The sequence below is a fragment of the Lissotriton vulgaris genome, chromosome 6, assembly GCF_964263255.1.
Source record: "Lissotriton vulgaris chromosome 6, aLisVul1.2, whole genome shotgun sequence".
In the NCBI taxonomy this organism is placed as follows: domain Eukaryota; kingdom Metazoa; phylum Chordata; class Amphibia; order Caudata; family Salamandridae; genus Lissotriton; species Lissotriton vulgaris.
The window spans coordinates 1751014823-1751041424 of record NC_141694.1 but is presented as its reverse complement, the minus strand read 5'-3'; the positions used below and the strand labels follow the sequence as shown (position 1 = coordinate 1751041424).

General features: G+C 43.5%; 1 protein-coding gene across 1 annotated transcript in view; it reads right to left on the bottom strand.

Moving 5' to 3' along the window:
• LOC147709413 (xanthine dehydrogenase/oxidase-like) overlaps positions 1–26602 on the bottom strand; it is a 1362843-nt gene that overhangs the window by 465939 nt on the left and 870302 nt on the right. Inside the window, exon 26 of the mRNA XM_086927983.1 lies at positions 23427–23508. Within this exon, the coding sequence (XP_086784109.1) occupies positions 23427–23508 (82 nt within the window). The remainder of the gene's footprint in view (positions 1–23426; positions 23509–26602) is intronic.

Here is a 26602-nt window from a genome sequence, read left to right as displayed (position 1 = left end):
GATGTTAAGGCCCTGGCATCCATTCTGGAGGATTTGCAAAAACAGTTAGTGAAACCAGGGAAGAGGTTAGGAAGTCCAATCAGAAGGCTAGTTATTTGAGGCAGCAGGTTGAAGAGCTCTCTGTGAGTCCCAGCCCTAATTTTGGGGGGCTTAAGTCTCCAACCTTTACTCCTTCTTCCTCGTCATCATCTGCGTTAACTACGCAAGTAGTCCATGCCATGTCCCCAACAATTCCTTTGCCCCTCCCGAAAGATTCCAAGGAGATCCTCACAAGGCTCAAATCTTCTTGACACAGTGCTCACTGCATTTTCTCTGTTAACCCATTTTGTTCAAGGAGGATCAGTCTAAGGTGGCGTTTGTGCTGTCCTATCTTAGTGGTGACGCAGCTGCGTGGTCCATGCCTCTGGTCTCCTCTAATGATCCGGTTTTGTATAAATTTGAAGATTTCAAGGCGGAATTTCTACGAATTTTTGATCGACGTACAATCTCCCAGACTACAGATAACGAGTTATTGTATCTGAAACAGGGTAACAGAGAGCTCGTGGCGTATCTGGCGCTGTACAATAAGTTAATTGTTGAAACTAACTGGCCAGCAGCGAAGAGAGCGGCCATTTTTTACAGAGGTTTGAGGGATGAGTTGAAGGATGGTCTGTCTCAAATTCCAAAGAGACCAACGGATGTTTCTGAGCTCATAGATTTAGTGCTTCAAATTGATCAACGGCAAGCGGAACATCGCAGTGAGAAACGAAAAGACGTGAAGCCCTTCCCACCCCGATTTGATCGTGTATGTTCCAAACCACTCAAGAACAGCGAAGCAAATACCAGTGAGGAACCCATGCAGATTGGCGCCGTTCGAGGCCCTCTCTCTCAGGAGGAGTGGAAGACGGCATTTCGCACTCGGCTGGGTCTGTTTGAGTATCAAGTGATGCCTTTTGGCTTATGTAACGCCCCAGCCGCATTCCAGCATTTCGTAAATGACATCTTACGGGAATTTTTGGATCGCTTTGCTGTCGTCTATATAGATGACATTCTCATTTTCTCAAATAATTCGCAAGAGCATGTCCAACATGTTCGAGTCATCTTGGAACGATTGCTGAAGCATCAATTGTATGTAAAATTGGAAGCATTTGTTTTTCATTCAGCCAAAGTGGAATTCTTGGGCTTTATTCTTTCCCCAGAAGGTGTCAACATGGATGATTCTAAGTTGGAAGCAATAAGATCTTGGCCAGCCCCAAGATCCATCAAAGAGATACAGAGTTTTTTGGGATTCGCCAATTTTTATCGGCGGTTCATTCAAAATTTCTCAGAGAAAGTCAGCCCAATTACTCGTCTACTGAAGAAGAATGAGCGTTTTGATTGGGGAAAAGAATCTGAAGAAGCCTTTCAACTGTTAAAAGAAGCTTTTGTATCTGCTCCAGTTTTGCAACACCCAGATTTGAAGGAACCTTTTTTCGTGGAAGCAGATGCTTCTAATTTCGCAATTGGAGGCATTCTCTCTCAGCGACAAAAACAAACTGGTCAATTACATCCAGTGGCCTATCATTCTCGAAAGCTATCGACTGCTGAAATAAATTACTCAATTGCTGATAAAGAACTTTTGGCAGTAAAAGAGGCATTCAAGATTTGGAGGCATTATCTGATTGGAGCTAAGCATGTGATTACGGTGTTCACTGATCATCGCAATTTGCAATTTTTAAAATCTGCCAGAACTCTTTCACCTCGCCAGTTGAGATGGTCCCTTTTCTTTGCGGACTATGATTTTGTTTTAACATACATACCTGGATCGGCAAATGGAAAAGCTGATGCCCTTTCTCGTTTAAGTCTTGGTGATGTAACGGACAAGATGGCTGAGGGCTATATCATTCCACAAGACAAGATTGTCGCTGCTGTTGTAGAGGATGAATTGGAAAAGCGTGTCAGAGAAGCCTTCCAAGGAAGTGAATTCACAAATTGGATATTTGAAGGTCCAGAAAGAGAAATTAAGGATAGTAATTCATATCTTGGCCTAACTGGAACTCCAGGCCATGTACAAAACACTTACAAAGGGGAGAAACAACTGCTTCAATCTGAAATTGAAAATCCAACAGAGGAATCAGATGCAGATATCTACGAGACTGGTGTCTCAACTTCAAGTGGGTTAAGTGATGTGATGAACGACGATAACCTTCTATCACCCCATGATGACTCTGACTGCGAGGAACCCAGGAAATCTCAAGAATGTGACTTAAGCATCACTCCAAAGGGGAAAAAAAATGTGAAAAGAAGATCAAGGAATAGACGGCTTAAAAAACTGACTGCTGTGGAAAGCTCAGATCCCGGTAGTAGTTATGGACAAAATATTAAAACTAATGGGAAGGAAAAAAACTTCGACCACTCAAATTCAGAAGAGGAAGCTGCAGATCAACACATGGGGGAAGACTCAAATGAGACTGACACTAATATAATCCATGGAGATATTACTAGAAAAGGTACAACGGCAGAACCATCCCTGAGAGATATTTTAACCACCATATCAGCTCTTCATAAAGACATAAAAAAGGACAGTCAACGCAATCATCTTGCTATTCAGAAATTAGAGGGAGCGGTCAAAAAAGTTGGCAATACCTGCATCGAGATTTCAGAAAGGATGTCCTCGCTAGAAACTCGTACGGAATATTTAGAGAAAGATGTAGCTCTTCTACAAAAACAGGAGAAAACCCAAGACGAAATCATTAGAGACTTAAGGTTTAAAGTCGAGGATCAGGAGAACCGATCAAGAAGAAACAATCTCCGCTTTCTGGGTATCCCAGAATCTGTGGAGAATAATGACGTCAGAGGATACATAAGTAATCTCCTGAAAAAATCCTTCCCGGAACTAACAAAATGGGATATGGACAAGGAAATTCAGCGAGCACATCGCTTTCCCCTTATGCAAAGGAAATACACCGAGAAATCTCCTAAATACCCAAGAGCTATCCTGGTTTATTTTGGGAACTTTCTGCTTCGTGAGGCCATCTATGACCTGGCACGGCCTACCAGCAAACGGGAGTATAACGGATCTTTATTCTTTGTCAGACCAGACTTTGCACATCTCACTGTGGAACGAAGGTGGAGAATGCGACAACTTTATACCCCCTTTGAAAAAATTGGTGCGACAGTGTACCTGCAGAACCCTTGTCGTCTGAAAGTAATCTTTAGAGGAACAACGCGTATCTTCTACAGTGAAATCCAAGCAGAAAGCTACCTGCAAGAACTAACAGATGTTGCCAGGAAGACAAACTGATAAAGACTATATACTACTAACTGAATATATACCTATGGTCGCTACTCGGCTATTTGTTTTATAGCACACCTGCCTATGCCCTCTTAACATGTGTGATAGCATATTTTTTGTTACATACACTAGTTTTGGGCTCAATCTAGTTACTGCAGGTGTGTACTTATGCCTTCTTATAGGTATGGAAATATAGCTCTCGATAGTTATTTTTTGATTCTTGTTCTTTTCAAACAGGCAGGATAGGAGGCTGTGAGAGTGGTCGTCGGCGATCTGACCACCCAGATGCCCACACCTGGATCCCCTCGGATCCAGGACGCCTCTATGAGTGGGAGGGGGGGGGAGGGCTATTCTTTTGACAGGGTGGGATTGCGGAGGGATGGGGCTCAAAGGGGAGGGGCAGAAGGGGCAGTCTGGCTAATATTAATTACTTTGGTGGGGTTAAAAAAAGGATACCACATGGCAAAATGCTTCTTACAGAAGATAAGTTCTCGGCTGGCTACAATGATTGAACAAACCTTGAAAATTATACCTAAGACTTTACGATGTCTTCATTAAAAATTTTATCTGTTAACATTTGTGGCTTGAACGACATAAATAAACGTCAAAATGTAGCCATCTGGCTCCAATCAGTTGGGGCAAACATAATATGCCTACAAGAAACCCATATTGAGGCTGCTCAAACCCACCTTTTAAAATCACTCGGATTTAGGCTTGTATGCGCTACCACTCAAGGTGTTAGGACTAAGGGGGTTGCTATCTTGTTCAAGGGTCAGGGACACACATTCCCGAAAAGCAAAGTTGACAAAAATAGGCGATGGGCAATCACAATGCGACAAGATACTGAAGGGAGGAAAACGACGATCTGCACTCTTTATGGTAGCAATGAAGATGACCCCTCAAGCATTAACGAAATCTCTAATGAACTAGCACACTGGCCATTACCCGTTATTCTGTGTGGTGACTTTAATTTAAATTTGCCCCATGATTGGTCGTCTAAGGACCACTGGGTATATAAGGGCCGCAAACCAAAGGTCTTTAGGGCAGTAAAAGATCTTTGCTGCATGCATGGACTGGTAGACGGATGGCAATCCACCACACAACTTCCTCACGATACTGGGTATACATTCTACTCATATCCACATCATACGTATGCCAGAATTGATTTTTTTTTCTTTTCTAACTCTTTAAAAAATATAAGTAAAATTAATAAACTAACCAAAATACTCTCCGATCATAATCCTTTAATGTGTATGGTGAATATAGGCGCCATTGAAAAAAGAATAAGATCATGGACCTTTGAAAAAACCCTGTTACATGACCCTAACTATTGCTCACATATGCGAGAGTGGATCCCAAATTTTATACAGGAGAATCTGGGTAGCACTGGAATAGATGTGGTCTGGGATGCATTAAAGGCGGGGATTCGGGGGGAAACCTTACAATACTCTGTAAGATCAAACCGTTTATCTCACATTAAATCTCAGACTCAACAAGAAGAACTTCGACAGGCGGAAGAGGGTCTAATTGAGGCCATCAAAGCGCATGCTGGGACAGAAATAATCGAAAGAAACCAAACTCAAGTAGCAATAGCTAGAGCAGTAATTATTGATGATATTACAGCTAAAGCGGTAAAAAGAGCTACTGCTAATCGAGAGATGGTATACGAGGTAAATGAACTTGTTGGTCACCAACTAGCGGTCCGTTTGCGTCAATTAGAGACGACCAATACTATTCAGGAGATATCTGATCCAATAAAAGGTATAGTTACTGATCCCGAAGACATTAAGGAAGCCTTTTTCCAGTTTTATAGCTCATTATATACTGAGGGAAGGGAGGATAACAATATAGAAAATATGATAAATGAGTATCTTAACTTACTAAACACCTCAAGTTTTGGTGAAACAGACCAATCGGTATTAATGGATGATCCGAACTTAGAGGAAATTCAACTAATAATCAAGAATCTACCAAAGGGAAAGGCGACAGGCTTAGATAGTCTTCCGTCGGAATTTTTTTTAACTTTCCTAACCGAACTTCAACATATAATGGTGACTCTATTTGGTTATATTTTCAGAGGGGGAACCCCTCCTAAATCTTGGTCCAGTGCAAAAATTATAATATTTCCAAAAAAAAACAAACCACCTGATCAATTAGGCTCATATAGACCAATTACCTTGATTAATGCGGATTCTAAAATTTACTCCAAACTACTTGCAAATCGCCTGGCCCCAATTATTCATTTAGTTATAGCCAATTACCAACATGGCTTTGTCCCAGGAAGATCTACTACTGATCACGTCCATAGAGTTATCACACTTTTTGATCAGTCACGAATTTCAGGAGACCCTATGGCCCTCATACTCTTAGATGCGGAAAAGGCATTTGATAGGGTCTCCTGGAAATTCCTTTGGGCAGTTTTAAAAAGAGTTGGAATTCCCCCAAGCTTTAACATGGCAATACAACAATTATATGTCAACCCGACCGCTATGGTTTCTGTCAATGGCAATCTTACCAAATCATTTAAGATATCAAGAGGGACGAGACAAGGCTGCCCCTGCTCGCCACTGCTATTTGCCCTCTATTTAGATCCCTTTTTACAAAGATTGGAAATGAATTTGGTAATAGAGCCTATTATATCACGCGATCTCTCCACTAAAATATTAGCCTATGCTGATGACATAGCAATCGTCACTAAGAACCCCGCACCATCTATGCTTGCTATCGTTGATGAGGCCACCAAATTTGGAGCTGTTTCCGGATACGCCCTTAATCAAGGTAAAACTCAAATTGTGATTAATGATAATTTAGCTTTTGCCGACCCCAGAGTTACTCCAAACGCAACATATTTGGGTATTTCTATCACCGCCAAACTAGAAGTTCTGGTAGATATTAATGTAAAACCTGTTTTAAAGACAATACAAAAGGATCTCCACCGACTAGATAACCTGCACCTTTCCCTGATTGGTAGAGTAAACGCCATTAAAATGGCGTTTTTCCCTAAATTGCTGTACCTATTTAGAGCAATATGCCTAGAATTCCCGGACTCCTGTTTAAAATCAATGGAACAAACCTTCTCAAAATTTATTTGGTCATATTCTAAACCAAGACGCGCATTAAAATTCCTTACTCTACCAAAGGAACGGGGGGGCTTAGGTTTACCTAACCTGCGGCTCTATTATTGGGCAGCAAACATGATTAACAGTCAAGAACTTCTTCAAATTGAATTAACAAATGTAGCATCACGGGGTGGGCAACCTTCTATTTATAACCTATTGTTAGGTGAAAAAAATTCTGGTTATTTATGGCGTCATCTACACGACAGTTATCACAAAAAAGTAAAATTTAAGCCACTTCTACATTCTTTTAAAATATTGCAAAAAATAAGAAAAATAATGGATATTGGGCGAATCTCACACTATACACTTTTTAAAGATAATCTAGATCTGCCCGCCATTTTCAGGGATAGCTGTATGAAGAAATGGGAAGCTGCCGGAATTACACACTTCGGCAATCTCTGTTCTCCTTCGGGGTTTCACACATTTGAGGAACTAAGAACGAAATTTCAAATTAATAACAGAGACTTCTTCAAATACCTACAAATACGGGACTTCATAACAAAAAGAACTCTCTGTGAAATCATCAGTATAAAATGTGAGATATTTGAGACACTGTCGTCCAGTAAAGTTAACACCATTAGTGAAATATATACCCTATTAAGCAACTCTGTACCTGATGATATCGGAAAGATAGCCTCGAAATGGGAAAACAAAATTGGCATATCCCGCGCTGAAATTGAAAGTACAATGGCAATGTCTCAAAATTATTTGCTATCAACCAAACTACAAACACAGTTTTATAAAACCCTCTTTATGTTATATTACACTCCCGACAAAATTGCAAAATGGGGCTCGGGTAAAGGAACTTACTGTCCCCGGTGCCACTTTCCGAATGCAGACAGTATACATATTTTTGCTACCTGCAACGGCCTATCCCAACTGAAACTCGATATTGAGCGGTTTATATCAGCGGTGGTGAAAAATCCCATTATCTTGACTATTGAAACAATGCTTTTAGGAGCGAGTGACCCAAACTGGAATAGACAAGGGGCGGAATTTATATTTATGTCAATGGCTGTTTTTAGAATGTGTATTGCATCGGCCTGGCTTGATGAACTGGCACCCTCATTTCAGCAATGGCTCGCCAGATTATTAGCCACATTTAAGTTGGAAATTGCAATCTATAAAGGGAAAGGTAGAAAGAAACGCACTGCTGGCCTGAAAATCTGGGCTCCGCTACAGGAATGGTGCGATAATCAAGGTAATAATAACAATAATAATAGGCAACTCATTCAAACCTAATTTAGATTTATTGGTGTCACTCTTATCGAAGTCTATATGTGGGATTTAACTATTTACCCAGGTAGTAAGTAACAAAGGAACTGATAATTGCTCTTGTATTTGTAGTTCAAATGACAAAGGCCTCTGTATTCTTATTTGATGATTAGTTTTATGTTGTGCTTTTATTACACATGTGTCTAGTTTGATGTAGCTTGATTTATTATTTTCAAATGCCAGCTCTGTGATTGATTTCTGGGCACAGCACACAGTTATTATACTGGGCTAAACGATGCATAATGTGGTATCCATATATTTCATATTTTTTTTTTCTCTTTATATTTTCTCCTTTCCTATAGAAATCTGCCAGACTAAGGGGTGGGGGGAGGGTTAGGGGGCTCTGGTGAACTCTCTCAGTGTAAATTTATGTATTCTATGATTTTATACAAAAATCAATAAAAACCATTTAAAAAAAAAAAAAAAAAAAGGAAACCTTGTTTTCAAGGGAAGTTGTTTGTCCCAGGTGAAGAGTTACAGTCTGAAATCATTCAACAGTTTCACGATCATCCGTTGGCAGGTCATAAGGGAACAGTCAAGACTCTTGATTTGGTGAAGAGGATCTATTTTTGGCCAGGCATGGACGCGCAGGTTAGGCAGCACATCGCTACTTGTGAGCAGTGTGTTAAGGGGATGAGTTCTAGACAGTCGCCTCAAGGTTTACTTATGCCCTTGCCCGTAGCTCCTTCCCCGTGGCATACCATTTCAATGGATTTTATTGTAGATCTACCATCTAGTCAGGGCTATTCCGTAATCTGGGTGGTTGTTGACTAGTTCACCAAGATGAGTCACTTCATTCCCTTGACAGGTCTACCTACAGCCCCCCAATTGGCAACCTTGTTTGTTCAGCATATTGTTCGATTGCATGGGGTTCCAAAGATAGGTATCTCCGATAGAGGATCACAGTTTGTATCTCGATTTTGGAGGTCTTTCTTGAAGGGATTGGGGGTCGATTCTCATCTGTCCACCAGTTTCCATCCGGAGACGGATGGACAGACGGAGAGAGTGAATCAGGACTTGGAGTAGTACCTTGCATGTATTTGATGGATCAAGACGGAGAGTGGCACTCTCTATTGAGTACTGCAGAGTTTGCTTACAACAATTCTGTCCATTCTGCTACTGGCTACTCCCTGTTCTTCCTCAATTCTGGTAGACATCCAAACATGCTAGTGGGTAGAGTGGAGGTTGAGGTCCCAGCGGCAGAAGAGGTGATTCAAAATTTGCATAAAACTTTTCAGTCAGCGTCAGTTAATCTCTCAAAAGCAAAACTTGACTATAAGATTCAGGCAGACAAGAAACGTAGGGAGAGTCCAAAATTTGAGGTAGGGGATCTGGTTTGGGTTTCCACCCGTCATATGCGGTTGGTTGGGAACAGGAAGTTTCAGCCTCGGTTTGTGGGTCCTTATCCCGTAGTGAGCATGGTAAACCCAGTCAGTGTTAAGTTGGCTCTTCCAAAGTCCATGAAAATTCATCCCACCTTTCATGTTTCCTTAATAAAACGAAATCCATCAAATCTCCGACGATCACTTCCCCCAGCTCCAGTTCGAGTCCAGTCTGCAGAAGAGTTTGAGGTGAAGAGAATTTTGGACTCAAAATTGAGAAAGAATTGTTTGTTCTATCTAGTTGACTGGAAAGGTTTCGGTCCTGAAGATCGATCATGGGAGCCTAGCAAGAATGTTCATGCCCCACGGTTGGTAGCGGAATTTCACAAGACACATCCTCAGAAGCCCAGAGAGGGGGTTTTGGTGGGGGGTACTGTCAGATCCCAGCCGGTTGCTGTTTGCTCAGTCCCAAAACCTATATTTAAGGTCAGTGCTGGGTTCGCGCATTCGCTCTCTGCTTGTAATTGGAAACTGAGAGTAGCGCGATTTAGATGCAAGTGATACTTCCTGATTGTTCCATAGCTTTGGAACATTGGCGTTCTAGTCTTTGGTGTTCTGTCGGCCATTTCGTGCGCTCGCGTATTTCGCGCGGCGCACTTCAACAGTCATTCCCCTTGCGGTTAGACGTGTTATTCTGTGTGCGTCTCAAGAACCGCTTCTGTCCTTATCTGTTCCCTTCGGAACAGGTATTTCCTCCGTGAATTTCTCTGTGTTCATTTCCCTTCCTCCGTGGGCACTTTTGACGCCTCATATGGACCCGTCAGGTAGTGCTTCAATTCAGCTCCGTATTCAGTCCCGAGTTCCTGTGCAGTCTTGAAGTCTTCTTCCTTATCAACAGTCTGGTAGGAAGAGTCTCTTATATTCTGTGGAGCTGAATCTTCATGTATGCGGTAAGAATTCTTTTCCTTGTTAACCGCCAACTCCTGAATCCTGCAGCATCGTGTTCTAGAGACTGTTGTGTCATTTCCAAGAGCTGCAGTATCTTCCGACTTCTGCCTCAGTATCCAGTATTTTAAAGTGGCAAACGTAAAGACTGCATAGTTGTAAATAGTTTATTATCCAGACCTAAAAGACTCTTACTCAGCGTTTAGTCAAGCAGTACTTTCGACAGCCTTCCAGAGTTAAGAAGACGCCAAGTATAGTAGGGTATTACTTGATATGCATATTAATGATACTATATTATACCACCTTTAAAATCCTTCAGCTGGTTGGAGTATCTGCATACAGTGTTGAATTTTCCTGCTTTCCTGGATACAGTTTCCATCTTTGAAACTCAATTTGAAAACATTAAATAACTTACAGAGAGGGGCTAATGTCCACACATTTACAGGTATATATTTGCTGGGTAGAGTTTAGAGTAGAAAACCAGAGTCATTTATGGGAACTGTAGTAATGGCTTGTTTACTGTTGCAGGCGATGATCCACCTGTGAGAAGAATAGTTGAAGAAACTTGTGTGGCAGTCTCTCTTTGTTTATCCACTTCCCTTTTCCCCCTCATTCCAGGGCTTAGAGCACTCTGGGTCCTGGGGTGTAGGGGAGTTGGGAAATTCTCATCTAGAAAGTTCCTTCAAGCCATCTGCTCCCACGGATTCCAAGGAATTCAGGTACGCTTCTTGACACAGGCTGTTACTCCCATGTACTGAGACAAAAGGGAGTTACCCTTCTTGACCTTCCCCATAATAGCAGAAACAGACTTCTGAGCAGGCTTTGTGTGCCATATATGGTTCTTCCTTGAGATCATGAACCCAATGGGGGTTTGCCAAATACGGTTATTTCATGTAATGTAACTAAGGTATAACTGACTTGTCTCATGTGTAAATCGGCAGTCTTCCCGACGTACTGATTGTGGTGTGGTACGGGGGGGCTCCTCTGTGCAGAGTTCTTTGTTAAATAAACGATTGCTGCTTCTTCACTGCCAACTGACTGGTTATTCGATAACATTATTAGGCTATTGGTAAGTGTGGCCTTTTGGATATTTTTCCAGTACAACACTGAAATTATGATTTGTGATAGGTGTTTACTTTTGCTTCGGATGCTGCATTTTGTTGAAAATGCTTTGGCGTTGCCACGAGATCACCCTGACTGTGACCGTCTTTTTAAGATTTGTCCTGTTCTTGATCACCTTGTAGATCGATTTTCAGAGATCTATACTCCAGGCAAAGAAATATCTGTTGATGCGTCTTTGGTCCTGTTCAAGTGCTGTTTTGTTTATAGACACTGCATTCCTAGCAAGAGGGCACGTTATGGAATTAAGATGTATATGTTGCCTGAGAATAGGACAGGATATGCCTTTAATTTCCGGGTGTACACTGGTAGGGATTCCACTATTGACCCCCCTGATTGTCAGTCCATTTTTGGAGTTTCAGAGAAAATTGTGTGGGATCTTGCTAGAGGACTTTTTAACAGAGGCCACCATTTGTGCCTTGATAACTTCTACACTGCTGTGCAATTTTTTAAGGAATTGTTCAAAGTGGGCACTTTTGCTTGTGGCATAATCCGCTCTAACCGTAAAGGTTACACAAAAGAGCTTGTTTGCAAAAAGCTTCAGAGGGGAAAGGGCAGTGCCATGCATAGTGAGGAACTGCTAGCTGTGAAATTTGTGGACAGGAGGGATGTGTACATGCTGACTACCACTCATGATGAGCGTACGTCACCTGTGACTGTTTGGGGTCACCTAGGTGAAGTGCGCAAACCTGTGTGCATTTTAGACTACATTAAGCACATGGGTGGTGTCGATAGAGTAGATCAGAGGTTGGAACCTTACACTGCTATTCGTAAGGCTTACATTTGGTATTAGAAGTTGGCCATCCATCTCTTTTATTTAGCAACTTTCAATGCTTTTGTTGTGAACAAGGAGTGTTCTCCTGCGTCAAAGATTCCTTTTGTTCGGTTTCAGGAGTCTGTGATAGGCAGCCTTGTTGTTGTGGAACAGGCAAGTGTTTCTAGAGTAGAAGCGGTGGAAGATATAGCTAGATTGAAAGATCACCGCTTTCCTGATTTAATTCCTCCCACACCCCCAAAAAATAATCCCTGTAAGAGATGTAGAGTCTGCTTGCGCAGGGGTGTGCGGAAGGAGAGTCGTATGCACTGTGCCGATTGCCCTTCTGATCCTGGGCTGTGTGTGCCCACATGTTTCAGATTGCATCACACTCAAAAGAGTTTGTGGGAGCAACCGTGAGTCTAATGGTGTACTGCCTGGTCTGAATGGTTTTATATAGTTGTTCAGTTTAATGTTTGGCAATAGAATGATGTCTTTAGTTACTGCTGTAGTTTTTGTAGTTATAGTTTTGTATTTAGTTGCAAATGGTTTGTGTTTTCTTTCTTGTTTAAAACAAATTTTTGACGGTGTGCATGGACTGGTGCTTGGCTGGCGGTGTGCGTGGACTGGCGCTTGGCAGGAAGTGAGTGGACTGGCACTTGGCTGGCGGTGTGAGTGGATTGGCAGTTGACTGTTGGTATGTGCGGATTGGCTCTTGGCTGGCGGTGTGCATGGACTGGCGCTTGGCTGGCGATGTGCGTGGACTAGCGCTTGGCTGGCGGTGAGTGGACTGGCTCTTGGCTGGTGGTGTGTGTGGATTGGCGATTGGCTGGCAGCGTGTGTGGACTGGCGCTTGGCTGGCGGTGTGCGTGGACTGGTGCTTGGCTGGTGGTGAGTGGACTGGCGCTTGGCTGGTGGTGTGTGTGGATTGGTGCCTGGTTGGCAGTGTGCGTGGACTGGCGCTTGGCTGGTGGTGTGCGTTGACTGACACGTGGCTGGCAGTGTGTGTGGACTGGCGCTTGGCTTGTGGTGTGCGTGGACCGGCGCTTGGCTGGCGGTGTGTGAGTAGTGACTTGCTGCTGGTCACTATACATACTGCTGGTGTTGTTGCTGTGTCCGGAATGTGGGTGTGTGAAAGTGATGCACCCTTGAATGGCGCTGTCTGCTGGTGTGAATGTTGTAATGTGCTGGGCCCGCGGCTGGAGGTGTGAATGGTTTTGTATGTGTAACACGTATGAAAGGTGTATGAATGGACTGTAAAGCGGTTGGTGCCCTGTCGTGGCTTTACAGCTCATGAGCTGTGAGTCAATGGTTCAGTTTCTCGCCCTTTAAATTATTAACAGTGCATTTCATTTTTGTGAACTCTCTGGTTAATACAACCGTATATACTGAACCATCACTCACGGTCGTGCCAAATCCAACCAGTATGTCTGTGTGCTTGAAGAATAGGTGGTTGTTCAGAAATATTTGTCTTTACTGTCTTTTTCAAGCAGGGTGTACCTTGTCCCTTTTTAGGTCTCGCCTAGCAAAGCAGCGCATGCAGTGCTCGCCTTGGGGAACCTATTGTTGTTGGTTTATTGGCCGAAGGGGGACAGGATAGGTGCACGCGTGCAGAGGACAGGAGTTGTGCATGCGTACACACATCTCCTGTCCACGCTTGCAGCATTTGAGCAGAACGCGTGCATGGCGCGCTTTCACGGCGACAGATTGTACAGGAGTTGTGCAGTCTGTGATGAAAGCACGGGGGTTCAATCTGTCATTTGTCATGTAAACTCATTCCCTTGTAGCCTGTGATTACTCAGTTTAACCACTCAATGTCATTATAAAAGGCTTAAACCCACACCAGGCCGCCTGTCTGCTGTCACCGTGTATGCTGTCTCCGGTGCATGAAGTGGCCTTGCACCGTGTCATTATTCAATCTTTTAACGGGAAGGTATGAATTAGACATATGGTTCCCGCCACAGGTGATGCTTTTGTGTGTGGTCCAGTGACTCTTACCTGTGCTTGTGAGAGATATTTCCAAGATTCATGCATGACTCTCCGGGCCAGGTTTATTTTATTAGCGCTGTCGCATGCGCAATGGCGGGAAGCGCTATAGGCTGTACTGATGATCACTCTTCACATTCAAAAAGGAGTTTTGTGCTAGAAGTTCACAAGAGTGCAATTTCAATAGTTCATGAACATGGGCGTAAAAGGCAGATTGTGCAATACCGTAGGAATCCACACAAAGTCAGATCAGTGTCACGCGAAGCAGCAGATCATGGCTCTGTGTGATAGCACAGAAGCAAATGAAAACATGCAAACGGTGGACAGGCGGGGGTGGGGGAACTGATTTTCTTGCTCTTAATTCGAGAATTTCTATACGTGGCGCAGTGCTCGCTTACACCAAACAAAAGTGTGTCTGAGCCTTAACAAACATAGAGGGCAAAAAGTGAGTTCAGCTGTGTTTACTCACTATCATCCAGCAGTCCTGGAATTTTGCCTGAGAGCCAGAGTGCATCCTCATGTGCAACATTAGGCAGCACAGAGGTCATGTGTAAATCGCACAGTGTGCCACTCTGACTGACACAGACGCCGTAAGGAAAACCAGACATGCCACCTCAAGCGCCAATCAGACGCCATCACGGTCATATAATGGGTGGCGCCTTGCCAGAAAAAATCAGGCAAGTCGCCACCTCCCGATCCACTAAACGTGGTCACTGCCGGGTCCTCATTGCATTTATTAACACCACACGGCGGATCTGAATGAGACCACGTGGTATTTGGCCCGCAGCCCCCAAAAGTAAACACCTCTGTGTTAACTGGTGTTGCGGTACATTTGTATTTGAAATATTTTATTAAACAGGTGTGCTGCAGTGTATTTCAGACATCAGGCAGGCAGCACAGAAGGCACTCAAGCCGTGTGGCGCTGCCTGCTTGAATGTAGCTCTTTGTCCAGCGCTCCTTGCATGGGTAGTCAGGTTGCTACAAATGCGTGACAATGCATTTTAAGGCGGTGAAGCGGACATCACACCTAAAATGCGTTAGTCTAACGCCCGATGCGTGGTACTTGGCAGGGCTGCAGACCAAACCTCTGCAAATGGAAGCCTTTGAGAGCCGCGCGTGCACCACGAGGAAAAGGGCCAATTGTTCTGTTGAACTTTGGTGGTACCTTTTCACTCGATCACGTGCCAGCTCCTTTCTAAGCCTGGCACGTTCTTCTTGTGGCTTTCAGACCCAGCACACCAAATGGAAGATACTGCGCACTTGTCTTGCTTAAGTAGCCTCAAAACCCAGAATGGATGAGCATACCTTGGCTGTATGTAAGAGAGACGTCTTTGTGTGTGAGGGCAGGGCCAGACTGGGACAGAAAATTGGCCCAGGCACCAAATTCAAATTGGCCCCCACTAGCTAATCAGATATAGCGCCAAGAAACCGCCTGGTAGTAGAGCGCTATATAAAACCCTTTAACTTCTTCAACTTCAACGTGAAGAAGTGCCCCATCCCCAAATTGGTGCCGTTTTGAGCACACGCTGGATAAGTGTTTTGCAAGGCAAGGGAGGCTGCCTGCACGTGTGACTGCTACAGGCAATGTTAATGGTAATTTCGGAGAATTCAACAGTCAAAACCAGACCAGACCAGACCAGACCATAAAACCAGCACACAAAGAGCCGAAATCCCAGCCCATACACTAATCTGTCAGAGTCAGACCAGCCCACCGGGCACTGCCTGACTGCCCTATAGGCCATCAGACTCCGTCCGAGGGAGGGTGACCAGAATTTTAAAGCCAAAAACAGGGACATTTCACGAAAATAGAAGAAGGACTACAGTTTTGTTTCAAGCGAGCGCACAGCGCTCCTCAGCAGAAAATTACATAACAGGCAGCTAGAACATACATAAAATGCCATTTTTAAACCCAGAAGCTTGCCTGTTAATTAAATTGCTTTCTTGAAACAACTGCTAACTGTCCCTGCTTTGTAAAACATAAAAAAGCACCTCCCACAGTTTTCAGTCGCCCCAATCTAAAAACCGGGACAGAAAGCTAACTTTCCTGAAATCTGCCCGGACAGCAGGTGAAAAACCGGTACCGTCCGGGTAAATCCGGGACGCCTGTTCACCCTACTCCGAGGGTTCAAGACTCAGTTATGGCAGTGCTCTCTGCTTGGGTTCACTCAAGAAACTGCTTGCCAGGCTTTGCACCATCAGAGTGGCTACAGCAGCACGCCTAGTTTCAGACATAGAGAGGGATAATTCACGTGTGTAAATTCCTAAATTGGCTCTCTTGTCATACAGAGAACATTTCAAGGTACAGTGTGTGACATGCCAAGCTGTTTGAGTTCTTTACTGAGTGGAAAAAAAAGCCTCAAGTGCCTATCAGAACGCTTCCTTCTAAGTATCAATGCCTACAAATAGTCCCCTATGTCCTGTGTAAAAGAGTGGGTGGTACAACTTTGCTCTTTACCTCCTCCTAACATAGGAGAAGCCAGCCTCTTCTGTTGTAGCTACAGAGAAGAATGAAGGAGTCACATAACAATAACTGAAAAAGAATGGGGGATAACCTTTGGCTATCGAATGTTTTGGTAATGTAGTTGTTTTATTTATGGGCAGAGTTAAGTATGTTTGAGATGTACAGAGGAGGACTGCCTACAATAGGATAACAAGCATTTGCAATGCAAGAGGTCTCGCATTTACAAGAGTTTGAGCTATAGTCATTGGAAATGACAATGCCTTTTATTTATGTTTTAAAAACCTGCAAGCGGTGTGTAAACACGCACTTTGTACTTACAGTCCTTGCTTACGAGAAGCAATGCTGGCAGTAAAAGAGGCGCGGTTACTGCCAGCCTTGCTTCTCATAAGCAATGACTAGAAGTTCAAAGTGTGTGCTTACACACCGCTTGCAGGTTTGCAAAACACATTAATAAAATGCATTGTCATTTATAATGCCAATAGCTCAAACTCTAGCAAATGCGAGACCTATTGCATTGCAAATGCTTGTTGTGAATGGTGTAATGTGTTGGTTTTGTGCCTGGTGGTGTGAATGGTGTTGTGTTTATCACGTATGAAAGGTGCGTGAATGGCCTGTAAAGCCGTTGGGGCCTTGATGTGGCTTTACAGCTCACGAGCTGCAAGTCACTGGTTCAGTTTTTTGTCCTTTCAATTATTGACAGTGCATTTCATTTTTGTGAAATCTCTTGTTAATAAAATTTAATATACTGAACCATCACTCGCCCCCGTGCCAAACCCAACCAGTATGAGCGTGTGCTTGAGAAATAGATGACTGTGCAGTAATCTTTGTCTTCTTAGTCTCTCTGCCAAGGTGTACATTCCATCTAAGAATAACCTACCACCTGTAGATTTTGTCGTAAACTAAACACTCATGGGAGTACATGGTGATGTCTCTCTAGTGGATCCCAACAAGTTATCTTACCCACAAAGTCCTGGAAACCTCAAAATGTGACTGTCACATTTTCCTTGCATTATTGTGCTCAAATTTACACGCTGCAGAAAGTAACAACAAATTTCCAACACCCCAGCATTTCTCCAAGTATCCCAATAGAAATGATTCCTCACTTGTGTGGGTGTGCCAAGTACACGCAGCAGGAAAGGGCCCAAAACCTATTGATGTGACATCAAAATTACCTATCACAAACCAACCTGGTTTTGCAGGGAGGGGTCCCATCAGTTTTTGGCCCGGGGATTGGCGGCCATCTAGGGAAACCTACCAAACCCACACATTTCTGGGAACTAGACACCCGGGGAAGTCCAGCGAGGTATGGCTTGCGTGGGTCCCGACTTTCTTCTAGCCAGAATACCCTGCAAACCTCAAATTTTGCTAAAAGAAATAACTTTTTTCTCACATTTCTGTGTGGGAAAGTGCTGGAATCTGCATGGATCCACAAATTTCCTCCCACCCAGCGTTCCCCCAGGTCACCGGTAAAAAATGGTACTTCACTCGCGTGGGTGCGTCAAAGGACCCGCGACAGGCAAGGGCCCAAAACCTATTGAGACAACATCAAAATTACCTATCGCAAATTAACCTGGTTTTGCAAGGAGACCTGGGGGAACACTGGATGGGAGGAAATTTGTGGATCCACGCAGATTCCAGAACTTTCCCACACAGAAATTTGAGAAAAATGTGTTTCTTTTAGCGTAATTTGAGGTTTGCATGGGATTCTGGGTAGAAGAATGTTGGGGGACCCACGCAAGCCATACCTTGCTGGACTCCCCCAGGTGTCTAGTTTGCAGAAATGTGTGGGCTTGGTAGTTTTTCGTAGATGGCCGCCGAGCCCCGGGTCAAAAACTCATGGGATCCCCCATGCAAAACCAGATTGGTTTGTGATAGGTAATTTTGATGTCGCCTCAATAGGTTTTGGTGCCTTGCCTGTTGCAGGTCCTTGACCCACCCACGCAAGTGAGGTGCCATTTTTCTCGGAAGACTTTGGAAAATGCAGGGTAAGTGGAAATTTGAGGATCCACACAGATTCCAGAACTATCCACCACAGAAATGTGAGGAAAATGTGTTTTTTTGACAATTTTTTAGGTTTGCATGGGGTTCTGAGTAAAAGAACCTGGTGAGAGCCAGTCAAGTCACCCCATCCTGAATTCCCGTGGGTGTTTAGATTTAAAAAATGTTTAGGTTTGCTGGGTTTCCCTAGGTGCCGGCAGAGCTAGGGTTAAAAAACTACAGGTAGGCACTTTGCCAAAAAAAGGGTCATTTTTCACTATGAAATTGTGATGTGTCAACGTTGCGTTTTGCGTAGTTTCCTGCTGCGGGCAGTAGGCCCACCCAGACAAGTGAGGTACCATTTCAATCAGAAGACTTTGGGAAACGCAGGGTGGGTGGAAATTGGTGGATCCTCGCAGATTCCAGAACTTTCACCACAGAATTGTGAGGAAAATGTGGTTTGTTTGACTATTTTGAAGGTTTGCAAGGGATTCTGGGTAACAGAACCAGGTGAGAGCCAGTCAAGTTACCCCATCCTGGATTCCCCTCGGTGTCTAGTTTGAAACAATGTATAGCTTTGCTAGGTTTCAATAGGTGCTGGCAGAGCTAGGGTTAAACAACTACAGCAAGGCACTTTGTCAAAAAGGGTCGTTTTTTACTGTGAAATTGTGGTGTGTCCACGTTGCGTTTTGCGTCGTTTTCTGTCACGGGCAGTAGGCCTACCCACACAAGTGAGGTACCATTTTTCTTGGAAGTCTTTGGGCAATGCGGGGTGGGTGAAAATTTGTGGATCCTGGCAGATTCCAGAATTTTCCACCACAGAAATTTGATGAAAATGTTTTTATTTTTTTTAATGTTTAGGCTTTCAAGGGATTCTGGGTAACAGAACCTGGTGAGAGCCAGTCAAGTCACCCCATCCTGGATTCCCCTGGGGGTCTAGTTATCATAAATGTATAGGCTTGCTAGGTTTCCCTAGGTGCCGGCAGAGCTAGGGTTAAAAAACTACAGCTAGGCACTTTGCCAAAAAAGTGTCATATTTCACTGTGAAATCGTGGTGTGTCCACGTTGCATTTTGCGCCGTTTCCTATCGTGGGCACTAGGTTTACCCACACAAGTGAGGTACAATTTTTCTCTGAATACTTTGGGGAACACGTGGTGGGTGGAAATTTGTGGGTCCACGCAGATTTCAGAACTTTCCACCATAGTAATGTGAGGTAAATGTGGGATTTTTGACAATTATTTAGGTTTGCACTGGATTTTGGGTAACAGAACCTGGTGACAGCCAGTCAAGTCACCTCATCCTGGATTCCCCTGTGTGTTTAATTTTCAAAAATGTATAGGTTTGCTTGGTTTCCCTAGGTGCCCGCAGAGCTAGGGTTCAAAAACTACAGCTAGGCACTTTGGCAAAAAAGGGTCATTTTTCACTGTGAAATTGTGGTGTGTCCACGTTGCGTTTTGCACCGTTTCCTGTCACGGGCACTAGGCCTACCCACACAAGTGAGGTACCATTTTTCTCAGAAGACTTTGGGAAACGCGAGGAGGGTGGAAATTTGTGGATCCACGCAGATTCCAGTACTTTCCACCACAGAAATTTGAGGAAAATGTGGTTGTTTTGATAATTCTTTAGGTTTACAAGGGATTCTGGGTAACAGAATCTGGTGAGAGCGAGTCAAGTCACCCCATTCTGGATTCCCCTGGGTGTCTAGTATTTAAAAATTTATAGGTTTCCCTAGGTGCCGGCAGAGCTAGGGTTAAAAAACTACAGCAAGGCACTTTGCAAAAAAAGGGTAATTTTTCAATGTGAAAATATGGTGTGTTCACGTTGCGTTTTGAGCCATTTCCTGTCGTGGGCACTATGCCTACCCACACAAGTGAGGTACCATTTTTATTGGGAGACTTAGGGTAATTAGGATTTGTAAAGCAACTGTCATTACCTATTGACTTTTGATGCATTTCTGCCTTCCAAATGAAAGACAATGTGTAAAGAAGAAGTCATTTCGAAAAATGACCGATAATTCTCATGCTAGTATGAGTATTCCCAATTTTGGAATTGTGCAAATATCTACTGTTTCTAAACTCTATATTTTGTTCCCATTTCAGAAATACATAGGTGTCTTTCATACCAATTTTTCCATGTATACATTTTCCCAGAACAATTGCTATATACCTGGTACATAATAAAAAACCATTTGCAAGTCGCTGCTCAGTATTTGGCTCTGGGTTTGTGGGCTTCTAGGTGAACCTACAAGTCCTATATATCCCACAACCAGTAAGGTCCAGCGGATGTAACAATATATCGCTTTCAAAGAGTTGTTATAATTAGAAGAAGTTACAGATGAAAACGTTGATACAAATGGCTGTTTTTTTCAACTAATTTTCAATTTTTCCTTTATTTAACTGTTAGATTCTATAAATAAACCTTAAAAGATCTACACATATGACCCTCAGATGAATTCAGAATTATGTCTACTTTTCTAAAATGTATAGCTTTCCCGGATCCATTATTACTTTCATACCCATTTCTACCATTAACTGGAAGGAGGTTGAAAGCAAAAAAAATAGCAAAAATAGGCTATGTCCCAGAAGAATGCCAAAACTGTGTAAACAATTTTGGTTTTCTGACAAAAGTCTGTCATTTCTTAAAAGCTGGGAAAATGGTGAGTTCAGCCCCGCAAACCCTTTTTTGATACCATTTGCAGGGGAAAAAACAGACGCTTTTATTTGCAGCACTTTTTTAGCATTTTTTCCCCAAAAAACAAAATGTAGCTGTATTTTGGCTAATTTCTAGGTCCCCTCCAGGGGTATCCACAAACCCTGGGTACCTCTAGAATCCACACAATATTGGAAGAAAAGGACGCAAATTTGGCTTGGATCCCCTATGTGGTCAAAAAGTTACAGGGGCCTAAGCGCCAACTACCCCACATAGCCAAAAAAAGGCTTTGCATGGGGGAGAAAAGGCCTAGCAGCGAAGGGGTTAAAGATCAAAGGTAATGTTGTGCTAGTTGATGGTGGGCATTGGTGGAATCTTGAAAGGATTGTTAAAGCAAGACCACGCTCGAAGTTTGAGCCTGAAGTGATGAGTGAGCCTGGGTTGAGTAATGAGTCTTTGGTATCGCCTCAACAGGGTGGTGCAAGAAGAAGTTCCAGAATCAGAATTATTCCCAGTCGTTTTTGCACATGGAGTTTTATGTGTTATTGTAATTGTTCTTATTTTTTTATTTTTTATTTTTTGTTTTGTTTGGGGAAGGAGCAGCAGCGGCCTGTGCAGTGAAGAGCGGTGGGGCCGGGTGGGGGGGTGATTTAGACAGACACTGTGAGGGAAAATGAATGATTTATTTGTCTTTTTTTACGTCGTATATCAATTCCCCCTCCCCACTAGGCCCCACCGCTCTTACCTGCACCGGTTGCGCCTGGGAAGGAGGGAAGAAATGTGGTATTGACATCTTATGTGCTTTGATGCTGCATTATGTAGTTTGATTCTATATTAGAATGTTTTATTGTCCTTGTGATGTGGGATGTTGGAATGTGATGGTTTAAATGAGGACTGTTGTTGAAGCTTAGTTGTGGGAGCAGCCTTGCTCCTGAACCGTGTGGCCACTAGAATAAAATACAAGAAAGAAACCACTTACCTTCTCTGCATAGTTACTGCACACTTCTCTGTCTAAAACATCAAACTAACTCCCTGATCAATGGTGGTGAACTGAAACTGAAACTGTTTTAAGCCACTACTGCAACTTCTGCTGTAAATGAATATTCAGTATGTATTAGGGTGGTCTCAGTGCAATAACAACATTAATGTAGAATGGGGGAGAAAAATTCAGAAAACATTTGAAAGTAGGTAAACAAAAAAAACTTTTTCTTCCAGTGTTATTTAATCACACTGAAACTCAGCGTCAGTTCATCAGACAGATTTTGAATTACATATATTTGTATGTCTAAATTCAATATGACAGTGCCCGAAAGGAAGAAGGGAAATAGGGGAGGGTTGTGATTCAAGTGTGGTAGTGAGGTAAAGTAAATGATAGTGACATAGAAACACAGGCAGTTCCGGCATATATTCCTTATATGCCGAAGGCATATATTCCTTATATGCCGAATAGTCAAGTACATATTCATCAAAGTACACAGTGTCTATACAATTTTGCCATGTAGCACAAGATTTCACAGTATAGTCATTACTGTTGAACGGACTGGCAATTGTGACGTTTCGACCCCATTAGGTGTGAAGGTTTTTCAGACCTTACTCACGGGGTCTTCCTCAGGACAAGTGGAAAGTGGTGTGGGGTGAAGGGGCACCGTGAATGCAAGGGCGGGGGGCCTCTCACTAGTCAATGATGGAGAAACAGGGGGCTCCGTGGCTCCCAAAGGAAACTTGAAGGTAGGAGTGAGAAGACACAATCAAGGGAGGAGACAGGATTCAATCGCTCGGGTGCCAGAAGGCTTCCTGGAACTGGAACCACAGGAAGTAAATGAATATTCAGCCGTATGCAGATGTTTGCTCTAGAATTTCTATACAATTTGCAATGAATTAACCTTGGAATTATAATCTAAGCGTGTTATATGCAGTAACTGAAACAATAGCCTGCCTCTGCTGTAGTGTAATGAGGTAATTAAGTTCTGCTTTGCTTACAAATAAACAAGTGTATCTGAATAGCTGTAAAAGTAGTCCTTGCCTTTATAAAATGTTGTTCCTGAAAAAGCGGCAATGTACAGTATAAATTGTGAATTAAACAAAAGTCCTGACTCTGCCAGTCGTTCTTCTGTGAATGTGGACTGGCATTCCTGGCTGCCTTCTGTACCTATGTTATTTTAAGTACTTTTAAGTCAAACGTTTTGCACAGGGAGGGCCAAAATCTATCTTACTCCAGGTACCAAAAAATCCTCACGATAGATAATACAAAACGCTATTAAAGAAAGAAAGGCAGAGCTTAAAATGACATCCGCACATGAGAGAGAAAAATTTAAATCTGCAATTGGGTTCTATGTAATATACTTTGACTCTGGTTATGGAAGTCAATGTGCTTCCCATATTTTTAATGAAATAATCATAATGTAGTGTACTGTAAAAGTTATTTATTTATTCTGTTAAAAATATACTTAATCAGAAAAATATTTGATTTTATTATACTTTAGGAGGTTCTGTGTTGTCTGGAGGCATGCTTTAACCCGGAGGCATGCTTTAACCCCATTAAAAAGAGGTACTATCTGAACAAACCTGGCACAGGAAGCGATCAGAGAAACCGACGCAAACTTTGGTTGGGATGATGGCCATTCCCCTCTTCTTCCAGCGGTTATGCCTAGAAAGAAGAAGTAGACATGTTAGATAATTTTTTATGTTTTCGTCAAATATTTGTATTCTATTTATCAAAGTGCAAAGCATGAAACATTCAAAGTCGACAAGTAAACATAAAAGCTTATATAGCCATTTTGAGCTATAAAGTAGAAAAATAGACATACAAAGTATCTGCATTTGCAGAGAATAAAATACTCATGCTCCTGGAGCCCATACTCTCACTCCAGGCGTCACGGGCCCCTCCTAGAGAATGTTCAAGCTATCGCAGGCCTACAAAAAAATATTACCATATTACCAAGTTTGAGGGTCTTGTTGTAGTGGGGGTGAGCAAGCCTCCCTGGCAGAATCATTGACCTAAATTACCCAATTTTGCCTGTCAATTAACTCCATCATATATCAGCGAATACAAGTGATGCCCAATCTCCTATGTGCCTGGGCAAATTTCTAACTCCTCTTTGTGAAGCTAAGTTATCCCTGATGGCATTACTCCCTGTTGTGGGTGGGACACATCCCAGCCCTTAAAGTGACTATGTTACTGTGTATCCTTCGTATCTTTTAAGCCATGCGCCTTTCCATCAGCAGGGCAGACATAACACAGCATCAGGAAGTTTGCATACATTACATGGGGTGGGGGGCACAGTGCTCGGGGCTTGCACCAAAGCCTCCACGAGACACCTAAGAGAAGGTGGGTTAGAGTTTCCACATCTTCTGCACCACGACCAAGCATCCCAGTTATGCTATATGATAGACTGGCTTTCAGGAGACATTAATAAACAGTGGTGAAACATTGAACAAAACCTCAGAGCCAGACCACCGGGTGAATTTACAAAGAGTATTAGGGGTAACTCATTTACATTACCCCTATCACTAGGGCAACACTTGCTATTTTGGACTCTATCATAGAGGGGTTTGGAGATTCACCTCATTCCCATTGCCTCTCACACCTAATATTGGACCTGCGTTCTTTAAATTTGGAGGTCAAAGGATTACTGTTAGAATTAGCAACTCTTATACTGATGGGACTCTCAGGTTGGTTGGAGATATTAAGCATGAGTGTGGGACCCCTGAAACTGAATGCTTGCACTAGCTCCACATTCACGACTGGGTCGCCCAGAGTTGCATTTGAGCTGAAACCACTAGGAAACATACACCTTTCTTCAACATCTCACCTCTCTGAAACACATCCAGAATCTATAGCATACTTAACACCCAATCATCCACATGAAAGTCTACATTCGAATGACAATGGGAGAAAGACCTCAACATAACCCTCAACTCCAAACAGAAGTATGATATATTCCTACATATCAATAACTTCACCCATTCTTTACAAAATATTATTCCATTGACACCTCTGAGAAATTGGGTTGTAGGTTGAGGGGGTGTGAGCCCTTCAAAAAACAGCAACAATCCTTGCCAGGGTGAATCGCAAATGACACAAAATTAACATGTGCTTAATCCTCTGATAGCTTTGCACAAAACCTGTCAGGGTTAACTTAGAGACCATGTGTAAAGTATTTATGCAGCACTTAAATAGCACAACATAAGAACAATCCCCCAAAATGTTTGAAAAATAGAGCAAATTTGAATACATTATTTGACACCAAAACAACAACAATCCAATCAGTAGAACCAGAATAATTAATTTTTAAAGGTTTTAGTCAAATCTAGAACCTAAAAGATCCAAACGGCAACCGCAGACCTCTAGTTTTGCAAGACCGGGGCAAAGTCGAAAGTCATGGCCGACTACGATAAAGTGCGGTTTGGGTACACAAAGTGTATTAGACCTGCTCTCCGCTTACTTTTGAATTTAGGAGAAATCTCCAAGAAAAATGTCTGAGAAGATAAAGTTCAGCGGGGCAAGGCAGTCGGCTGTGTCTGAGGAGGTGTCATCATTGGGGTGCTGCTGGATGAAGTAACAGTGCAGATTTCTACATTCAGACTTAGCGCCCGATTATGAGTTTGTCAGAATGCTGACGCAGCAGTCCCAGAAAGATTGACAATCCCGCGGTCTCCCGCCCGCTGGTTTCCAACTGTAATCCAGGGCTGGCGGTGCGGCCACAGCAGTGTCACGGCGGTGATATGAATTGCCATAGGAGAGTCTTAAAAGCATACTGCGCAGTAACAGCTCCTCCAGGTTGTGCGCGCGCATTGTGACATGCACCATGTCGTGCATGGCACACAGTGCATGCACGATAGTGCAGGCATGGGGGGCACAACATGTGCCCTGCGAGACAATGCCCAATAGGCCCGCAACCCTGAGGGGGCTCTGCTTGGGACCCCTTTCCTGCCCTACCACTGCCATGAACACCTCTTTTGTAACGTAGGCTGTAATTTGCACGGTGGTGCTGGGATAGGCATCGCTGTGGCAGACTGCTGCCTTCTCCACCGCTGCCCCATCAGGATCCAGATGGTGGCAGCAGTGGCAGTGTTGAGGCGGTCTGACAGCCCAACTCTTAATCAGGCGGTCCGACTGTCAGACATGCGGCGATGTGCCGCCAGGGTCGTAATCAGGTCCTTAGTCTCTTTTATGAAAGTCAAAAGTCTTCAGCAGGACGAAGCTGCAGGCTGTATCTGACCACGGCTGCAAGAGACCGGATACCCTTATAAAGAGGAGCCGCTGAACAGGATTTTCTGCTGCATCGAAGAATGTATTGGGACCTTGGACGTACCGCAAAGTCAGTCCGACCGACGATGCACATTGGCTGAATAGGCGAGCAGGTAGGTCTCGGTCTCTCCTCGACTCCCAGAGCACTTTTTGCAGAGAGGTTTAGATCTGGGTTCTCTGAGCACCTTTTGAATCACTCCCAAGATCCCAAGACTAGAGGGGCACCACTAGAACAGTCAGGACTCACTCAGGTGCAGGTTCAGGTTCAGGTTCAAGATGGGGTGAGCCTTTATTTGTCCCTGAGGCTCTTATCAGAAGGCCAGCCAACTAGCCGTTGGAGTCAATCTGGAAGACCTGGGTTCAAGCATAAGTGCAGGTCTCAGACAGTGGGCCGGCCCTCTCAGGGCACAGGCAGGCCTCCGGCGGTAAAGCAGTCTTCATGGAGCTGCATGGCAGTCTTCTGAAGAACACAACAGACCACAGTCAGCAG